Source organism: Argopecten irradians, chromosome 9 (genome assembly GCF_041381155.1).
Source record: "Argopecten irradians isolate NY chromosome 9, Ai_NY, whole genome shotgun sequence".
NCBI lineage: Eukaryota > Metazoa > Mollusca > Bivalvia > Pectinida > Pectinidae > Argopecten > Argopecten irradians.
The window spans coordinates 39,087,521-39,098,021 of NC_091142.1; the positions used below are offsets into that span (position 1 = coordinate 39,087,521).

Here is a 10,501-nt window from a genome sequence, read left to right on the forward strand (position 1 = left end):
CCGGAGTTGAAGCTCTTATTACTAAAGTTCAACCTGTTTGATATGGAGTCTGAATTAAGTGTCTAACTGACCTTGACAAATGGTGGTTGCCGAATACTAGACATTTTGTTGAGAGACTATGTTTAAGTTCTATCTATCAATTGATATGAAGGTTGACATACATATCAAACTTTGTTTACTGTTAAAAAAGTTTTGCCAGCCCCTATTCAATTGGCGTAAGGGATATCATATATATACATCAAACTAAGGTTTACAGTTAATGAAAATTTATCTCTTGTAACAGTATTTCCTTTTTGTGTACATTAAACATTTGTTTCATTTCAACCCCCATTGAAAATCAATTTTTACGATGGAGGATGCATGTTGGTTGAATAATTCAATAGACATTTTATTCAGCAGCTTGTGGGCTGCCAAAGGGAGATATGGGATACACCACAAATTGATTTTTTTTTCACTTGGATCTGATATTATTTGCAATAAAAGGACAAACTGCACAACATATTACTACTAGGGATGAATAATTGATGTGATTCCAACTCTCAGAACCAGGAAGGTTAGAAATGAGGTTATAAGGATCTTTATAAATATATGTCACAGCCATCGTGTAACTATTATATATGTCACAACAATCATATCTAAATACTTCAAATATAACTATCAAATATAACTACTTTATATGTCACAGCTGTCAGGTTTTTAATCTAGCATCTTAATGCTGCATTTTCGGAGACTTCTGTTATTAGACACAAACAAAAAAGAAATCCACTAATTCATATATATTCACGTCGATAAACTTCTTTATATACTGTGTTTGAGACCTGAAAACACAGATTAATGCTGTTTCATCTAAACTCTTTACCTACTGGTACAGGAAATATTCAGCATTATTCAATGGGGAAATAGTGCAACCAACTAAAAGTGCCTCAATTCAATTAAAGTAAAAGGAAAATGCACTTCTGTTAAGTCTTCAGTTCCACTTTGTTATCAATATATATAAAGAAAATTTATCAATGCAAAACTTACATTGTCATGTTTGAAATGACATAGCATTTTCAGTTCCCTGTAAACACGTTTGCACGACACTAGGTTTTGGAAGACACAAGGCATTTTCTTCAGGGCCACCCTCTTTCCATCTCGTGGGTCTGTTACAGACCTGTAAAAACAAATAAACCATGAAATATTGCTGACTCTCCTACAACAGATGATTATGTATTATTCAATCAAAACACAAACAATTAAGAAGGTGAATTAATTGTGAAGTTTGAAAGTTTGAAAGCAAACTAAGCACAAAGAGCGGAACGTTAAGTACACTAAGTATATAGGTAGCAGGTAAAATAGTGTCCAGACTAGTGTTAGGAGATCCAAGAATTGACCCCGCACTTTCTGTTTCTTGTTACAGAATTGGCCCACATATAGCTATGGTGGATTATAGGGCCTTGTGCTTTGCCTTTGAGGGCAAAGAACTTGAAGAGGGTGGGGAGAGGGGGAGGTGCAAAATTAATTTGCTTGATAATAAAAACAAATCATATGAGTGAAAAGTAAGCTATTAATGTACTTTTATGTCATGTTCTAGTATTTTAACTTTTACTAACTGTATGAAGTCGTTCAGTTTAGGAAGTGGTTTAATGTGATATGTTTGTTTGAAATACAACACCAACTTTTTATTTGTTGTTCCTGGTGATACAGTGTTTTTCCTGGGTATTTTGGAAATTGCCACATGGTGAAAATTGGGAATTTTTGTGTGATAAAAGTAGGAAATTGGGAAAAATTTTAACAGTGTTGATGGAAATTTTGGAAAAGGTAGAAATAAACAATTATCCTTCTCTAAGAATCATAGTAAGAATGTATACTAAAATACAATGTTCAAACTTGGAATTTCCAGATTTTTTTTTGTTTCATCACACAAAATATGCTTCAACTCACTGTTTTGGGAAATATAGACAGATTTGGGGAAAAAATAACAAGAAATACAATTGGGAATGGGGCCGAATTTCGGCCCCAAATATATAGACAGGAAAAACACTGTGATAACATTATCAATTATTAATGATATGTTTTATATGAAGTAAGAACTTAGAAATAGTATAGATATATGTATATATAAATGAAGTCTATAAAATGGCTTTGACTGATCACAAATAAATTAGCCTTACAAAATATAGCTAGTCTGACCATTTATTTCTGCATTGCAGGTCTTTAACATCAACATGTGCATGTCCTAAAATAGTAACATACAAAGGCTTGATTTGTAAGCAGGATAACAAAAGATAATTAGCTGCAGGCTATACATTGTATGCATGACAAAAACTAATGATATAAATAATGGGACATACCAGAGCTATGGCATTTTCTACAGAATATAGTAGGTACAGACCTAAGATATAGGGCTATATTTACACGCCAGCCTGTACATATACAGAATGTAGTATTAATATTTGCCTGGAAATAGCTACCAAGCCTTGATTATTGGGAGAAGTGTGATGGTGGTGATATTTTATGCATGCTAAGTACTTCTATTTATAGCGATCCCAAGCTGGTAATGGCTGTAGTGTATAGTATACTGTACTGAAGATATGTTAGCAATCCAAGAAGCATGCCGTTCAGCAATCTAGGGCTTTTTTTAAACATTTTTTTTACATAACTTGGATAGAGTATTGATGAGTCAAAGAAGACATTTTAATACTATCAGCAATGTTTTTTGCACGCATCAAAATTTGAACTAGTTCTTAATTCAATGGTAATATAATTATATATAAGACTTGTATCAGAAATCAAAAGGTTCCAACCCATAACTAACGGTTTAATTTTGACATTTACTATTGGCCAAAATTGATACCAATTTACAGAATGTTATCTATATAAATTAATTAATACAGTTATAGTTATATAAAAGTAAAGTCTTGCAGGGGCCTCAGTGACAAACTGGTAATTAAGATGTCCCCCCATCTCTGGGTCTCCAGATCAAATCCCATGTAGAGTGCGCGTTGTTGCCAGGTACTGTGAGCTGTTTGGTGGTTTTTCATTGGGAACTTCTGCTTTCCTCCACTATCTATACTTGGCATGCATGTCCTTAATTAAAAGACCCTGATCGTTAATAGGATGATAAACTAATTCTAATCGAATCAAACCAATTGTTATCTTGATTTGCTTGCTAACTACCGGTATTATGAATTAGATGTGTCAATCTTAACCTATTCGACCCAATTATATAAATGGTACCATTTGACTACCATCAAAGCAAGAAACATTCTCAAAGCTAAAATAATCATATATATCTATTTATTATTTGTAAAACACATACAGATCAGGCTGACCTAGTATCTGTTGGGTTCATATTAATACCGTTCCCCACCCGCTGAACATGTAACGTTGGTACAAAAATTATCACAAAGAACCAACTCCCCCTTACATTTCATTACTCACCGATAAACATGTCCATTATCTACTTGTATCTGGAGATAAACCTGAAGTTTCTGGAATACTGACAGAGCCTAGATCGTCTAGGAATCAGTTCAAACCTATTCTATCATCACATACACCGTCCAATTCATCATTGTGCTATCACGCTTCAACACCACAAACTTAGCTCTTTTGTTGTCCGAGCTAATTGGCATGAGGAAAAGTTTTCCTTCTTTGTTGTAACTTGCTTCTTATAAGAGGAGTTCAGTATGTTACACATCATTATGATGAATTAATCTCTACATAAGTTTCCTTAGAACATTGCCCTTATATTAGATTGATCAGAATTATTCAGTGATTTACAGGGTTCACCTATATCAGGCAATAGGCCTCATGATTTTCCTGCGGGACTCATTGAAATTTTAAGAACCCTCTATATTTCTTTGTACAAGGACTCCACAAAATAAGTTTTCTGGACTCGCTTTAAAAATCCTATGGTACATAAAATACTAAATTCATACAGGTAAACTATAAATGATATTGAAACGGTGATGTCAGTCAAGAGATCTTGAATATGTTTATACATATCATATATGTTGTTTAATGTTAAAACGAAAACTGATCACTTGTATTACCAAACACACGAATACCATAGCCATTACAAATCCTCTTGCTTGAGATCATCTTCTTAAGAACTTTCTAAAAATATAGGTTAACTGATTTTAAGTGATGTATTTTACAAACATGACTTCTAATTCTGATTTATGTACAATAGCATTCTTTGTATTATTTTTTCACTAGTTTGTGATTTAGGCATTTTTTATTCACAAGTATTTTCTTCACATTAATTGAAGATTTTATTGACAGTAGGTGTTGATAGGACATGCATGAAGTGTCCATAATCTGTTAGACGTAATATTAGTTTTTATTTTAATTTCACCAGTTCTTGAGGTTAATTAAATTGCTTTGTTATCAACTGTAGTTCAGTGTAAGTTTCTAAGACTGAAGCTTTTACAGTACATGTTAACCCTTCAGCAATAAATTGCCACTATACTATCATCTTGCAGATTGCAGACCAAGCACAGTGAAACTTAGCATATTATGTAGGTCAATGGTCAAAATGTAGGACCAGGGTGACCTCATTAATTATCCTGTTATACAATAGACTGATGTTGCTGTAAAATATAACAAAATGGCATAGTCTAGTATGGGGTGGGTGGGAGAGGGGATCTGAACTAGATTAATTGCTAATACTGATGATGACAAGAGGATATTAAAGATTATCATCGATGGCTTCTTTGTCTAGTCAAATATGGTTAAACAATTTTAATGAAAATGCAACAATCTTATTGAAATATGTTGTTTTGATGTAGCTATGGATTATATTGAAAATTTACAATAACCCATCTTTTGATGATATTCAAGATCAGTAAAATTGTTAAGTTTCTGAAAATCCCTTACATCTGATCTAGAAATATTGTTTTATCTTGACAATTTCAAATGAGAACAGTTATTTTAATAGCAACAATAATCCCTGAAAATTGCAATTAGTGAATATATGTAATAACATATAAATATTTCAATAAAGTACGGTACACATCTTCTCATGTCTCATCATACTATACCTCTAACATTGTTGGACTTGGAGTATAAGTTACCACACATACAATACATTAGTGATTTCAATGAAATGTGAAAGTTTAATCATTACAAGTGTACATGGATCTTTCTTAAATTTCTATATTTTTTAACATAGCAAAATACTCTTAGTCTACTCCTGAAAATGTGTCCTGTTTAGTATATATATATGAGGAAGTTTTATAGGTTTAAACTATATGATTTTATTGACAAAATCTCAGACGAAACCAAACATGCATGATAACTCCCATGCAACTCCCGTGCTTATATGACAATAACGTTGTTTGCATGTATACATATTTTATTTTAACAATATCAAAACACAACCAGTCTTCCCAAATTAAATACAATAAGGTGTTTCCAGTGCCTGTATAAGACAATATAAGCTGACAACCGGTTCCATGAACACTGTCAGTCAGTCCCTTCCGGTTCGATCAGCTGATTTGGTTCGTCGACACAAAGAAACAAAGCACCTCTCAAATTTTCACTGATAATTTCAATTCTGGCAAACAGTAGATAAACATAAACATAAAAAATGAATATTAATGTATATGAAGCAAGTTTTAAAGGCATTGTTTATTTTATCACGGGGTATTTACCTTTAAAACAGAGAAGGAAAGTGAAATTTTCTCCATCATTTGTCGTCGCGACAGACGACAGAACAATGGCTCGCAGTCGAGTTTACTTACCAGACAACTCCGAATGCCCCGTATCCTATGGGTCTGTCCGGTTGGACATCTTGTGGGGGTACGACCTGGTAGTAGGGTACCGCCACAGCAGCCGTCAGGATAGCATGTTGGGAGTGGGGAGGTATATTGGGAGGGGGCATTATAATGTGTCGAGCGTGTCTTTGCCCGACCACCGCCATAACCAACCCACGAAATCCAGCAAGGTGCCCGCACGAAAATCGCTTGGAATGCTATACTCAAAATCTCCACATGTCCCCTTTTGCACACACAGTACCGCTAAGGCCTCTCCATCCACATTGGAGAGAATTTTGGTAAAATTCCGTTTATATATTTAAATACATAGATGAATTCTGAGAGATACGGGCTGTCTGACTCACACGCTGCGAGTCCGACACACAAAGAAGTCACGTGACAACGCATGAACGTTTCCCAAGATGCCAAGTCAAGGGTCATAGGTCAAATCTGTGCTATTTCGAGACACATGTATTCTAAAAATGACGATATTTCGCAGGTATTTTACAGAAAAAATAAGTAAAAATGTAATGAAGAAGTATAATTTAACTTTTTGAAAACTAATGACTTTAGTAAGAGTCTAATATTAATCTGAAATTGACGAAACACAGTGTGTTTACATAAACAAAGAAGCACATGGCTAATAACCACGCCCCCTTTGACAGAGAACTACCGGAAGTATTATTTGTGTATAATACACAAAGAAAGCAGGAAGGTGGGATGAAACTTACGTCATCTCAAGGGGATAGGTTACACCTAAGTGACATGTTTATTCAATGTTTGACTAAACAAATAAGAAAATAAAGGATGTGTCGATTTTTGCCGATATATATGCTGTATATTTCTGAGAATATCACCACTATTATATCTAATTATTTGTCATTTTAAACAAAATAGCTAAAGAAATCCTTTATTTTCGTGTATAATTTTGTTTTTATTTGACGGCATACTTTGACGATTAAGACTGTAATAGGTTTCCGCACATGAGTTTGACGTTGCGTCATTGATAATATATATATATTGATAAGAAAATACATTTTACATAATTATGTTGGTATATTTTTATTAAAGGAAACTTTTATTGTTGTCTTCATTCGGTCCCTGTTCGTTCTTTCTCATTTTATCCCTTTGAACTTTTTTTCTACAGTGAGATATGCTATCACGAGGTTACTGAACCTAACGTCAATGTACTCGACAATTGATCTCTATATGTATTTTTTGTAACAAAGAAAGATGAAACATGCTCCGTTACTGTTTACACAACTCTCTGGTCTATGTTTAGGTCACTACATAATTGTTCATGTCTATGAAATATATTGACAGACAAAAACAAAGAAAGAACTATACTGAACGGACATTTTTAAGGTACGTACAGACAACACGAAGTCATATTACATTGACCGTAAGCACAGTCAGTGGCGTATCATGAGAATAAAGGGGCTATAACCTTTGCTTTCTTTTTACCCCCTACACGTTTTGCCATTCAAATAAAATATGGGGGATTCTGCATCTTATAAAGGTTTGGAATATTTTTAAATAAGAAATATTGGTAACTTGTCTAACCTTATACCGTCTTTCCCCACCCCCCCCCCCCCCCCCCCCAAAAAAAAAAAAAAAAAAAAAAAAAAAATCTTATTTATGAATTCAATTTTTATTTCGTGTGTGTACACAAATATGGTAAAAGAAGGCTTACAGAATCAAGGGGGTAATAGATATAACTTTTTAGGGGGAAAACACAACTTTTGACCCACAATTTTGCCATTCCAATTAAAGTGAAATAACAACTATACACCTTGCATAGATTTTAAACTGCTTATACGTGAAATTCATTTTCTAATATTACTTTCTTCTGTTAAAAAAGTTAATAACATTGTCAATGAATTCATTTTTTTGTAATTTCGTGGATGTAAAATGAAATGCAGTCATGAAAAATTGTACAGGATTATACAGATCAATGCGGGATCACAAGAGTGTTACAGTGTCCGTAACAATGTGTAATTGAATTGTGTAAAGTAGCTGCCTCTATTAGACGCTATTGTTAAACTCGTACTTTTTTTCCATGTTGATCATACATGTATATTATCAATATTTATATTTACCTCCGAACACGATTCTATATGGGTGAAACCACAGGGGGCTGAGATTAGTTATGGTTGATAACACCAGGTACACATGTAGACCGTTTTAGACGTTTTAGGAATTCGGTAAATAACGTGTTCTACATGTATTATATGTGTATATAGTTTAGGTTCTATGGGCACTCTGGTGGCGAAAACATGTTAGACATAAAAGTAAAGGTATGTGAAAAGTACTCACCCAATTTACAGAGTGATGTTATTAAAACTCATCAAAATCTATATGTTATATACAATTATATTTTAGATAACTATAATTTTGAAAATAGTCTAGTTATTTCAAATGATAAAGACAGCCGCCTGGTACTATTAAGTGTGTTCAATGTCGGATTGCTTCAAACATTCATATACTAGTAAGATGGCCTTGTTTATCTGTCCCTTAAAATGAGCTCCTTTTCTTTTTGTTGTCGTCTATTGATACGTTTATTTTATCTCTTAAAATGACTCCTTTTCTTTTTGTTGTCGCTGATACGTTCTTTAAAATGAGCTCCTTTCTATTATTTATTGATACGTTCATTAATCTCTAAATAAACTCATTTTATATGCCTCTTACTATTTATTTAGTAAATGAGCTTTAAGGGACAGATAATTCGGTCTACTTCAAATATAATGTGATGCCAATGTCGGATTTGTCTAACCTTCCAGTGGCGTAGGAAGATGAAACGTAATGGGGGGACAAAGGTCTTCAATATTTTGTAACACCCCCGCCGCACCTACAGAAGGAGATTAATTCAACACACAACCATATATACTTTCATATATCATAAAATATAATCCTTGTACACATTTATATACAGTGGGGTCGCTAAAAGGAATTTAACAAATATGCAAATTGGCCAAATTAGCGTGTGAGCGCCGAAGGGGTGAGCTTTTGGAGTCTGGGGGCAAAAAACCCGGGAAAAATATTACGATTTAGAATGACTGAGATGAGTTTTACAATGTATTTTGATGATTTTGCGAGCGTTCGAAAGCGCGAAATTTTGGTGTTTGGGGGGTTCGGGGGTCTCCCCTGGGAAAAAATATAACGATTTAAATGGCTAAGATGAGTTTTAAGATGCATTTTAATGAATTTGCGAGCGCCCGAAGGCGCGAGATTTTGGTGTTTGGGGGTCCGGGGGTTTCCCCCGGGAAAAAATTACGATTTAGAATGACTGAGATGAGTTTTACAATGTATTTTAATGATTTTAAAGCGTTCTGACCATGATATTTTTTTCGGTTTAAAGTAACCTGCATTAGAAATGATAATTGTGATAATTGTGTCGTCATATCATTGTGCAACCCGCTCGATCTGAACATACCGTATTCACACCATCGACACATTGTTTTGTAACTCAAAATAATAATGAATTAATTGTCTTGCTAAGACACATAACAAAGTAATCTTTTAAAAGACATTTTTTAAATACAAATGTAGTACGTAGAACCCATTAATGGACATTTTTAGTGTAGTTCATGTGTATTGAATTTCTACTATTAAAGGTTTGAACATTATGTGCTTGAACGTTTTAGGAAATGCGCCGCGCAGCGGAATTTTTTTTTACGAAAAAGTGCAGGAGGACCCTTTTTTCTTTCAAATATGCATTTTTAGAGCATTTCAGTCGGCGAAAATGGGGGGGGGGGGGCAAAAAGATTTTTTTGCCCCCCCCCCGTCCTGGCCCCCCCGCTTCCTACGCCTCTGCCTTCAAGTGTGTTGGAAATGTTGGATTGTTCAAGACATCCCGAATATGTTGTCAATGAATGAAGGAGAAAGTGGAAGAGATCAGACTCTAATGTATCAAGGATGAACTATCTGTGTAACATGTTTTCCGTATCTGTGTATTATATGACGTTAACAATAGAACAGACGTTAACAATAGAACAGTCACAGGCGTCTGCTTCTGTTTTTGATAAAAATATGATAACCTATCCCTACTATATGTTCATATAGTAGGGTTAGGACATTGGTTTTTTTTCCAAAACCAGATGCAGACGCCTGTGATTGGATCGCGGAAAATTTTCAAAACTCGATCCAACCAAATACTTACATCAAATAAACGATGCCGACTTACAGTTTGGCCTTATCGAATATTTAGTAAAGGTATTAGGAAGTTTTACATGGACACAGTAAGTTTATAGGTAAAGATGTCAGTATGGTATGTCTAGTGTCGACAACAGAAACGTCCGAAAAGAGAATGCAATGCAGTCATGGAGTAGAAGAATTGGTTTGCTACTGTTTTTTGATGGAGAAAAATACCATTTGTCAGCGTTGTAGCATCTTTAATAAGGCATTTCATTTGGCCAAACACTTTTCAAAGCGTTTAATATAGTGATGAAACTTGCAAAATACCTGAATAACAGGTAGACAATAGCCCATCCTCGATACTCCAGGGGTTCCGATCACTTATGATCGCTACACGGGATCATAAGTGATCGGAACCCCTGGAGTATCGAGGATGACAAAAGCCAGTCTTCTCGCTAAGGTCACCAAGATCTGGACGCTGAAAAACCTTCGTGTGTTGGTAATGTAGGATTGCTTCAAAACTTCGAATGTGCTGGCTTTGTTGGATTGTTTCAAAACTTCGAATGTGCTGGCTTTGTTGGATTGTTTCAAACCTTCAAATGTGTTGGCAATTTTATTTTTTCATCAGA

The 10,501-nt window shown here is 34.4% G+C and overlaps 1 protein-coding gene across 2 annotated transcripts in view; it reads right to left on the reverse strand.

Annotated features, from left to right (window-relative positions):
• Positions 1 to 6,134, reverse strand: part of LOC138332288 (serine/threonine-protein kinase NLK-like) — a 31,189-nt gene extending 25,055 nt beyond the window's left edge. Inside the window, exons 1-2 of one of the 2 annotated variants that reach the window (XM_069280318.1) lie at positions 5,727 to 6,134; positions 1,024 to 1,153 (exon numbers count right to left, since the gene is read on the reverse strand). In XM_069280318.1, the coding sequence (XP_069136419.1) occupies positions 1,024 to 1,153; positions 5,727 to 5,905 (309 nt within the window). In that variant the 5' untranslated portion in view covers positions 5,906 to 6,134. The remainder of the gene's footprint in view (positions 1 to 1,023; positions 1,154 to 5,726) is intronic. The other variant, XM_069280317.1, reaches the window with a different exon arrangement.
• Positions 6,135 to 10,501: the final 4,367 nt, after the last annotated feature.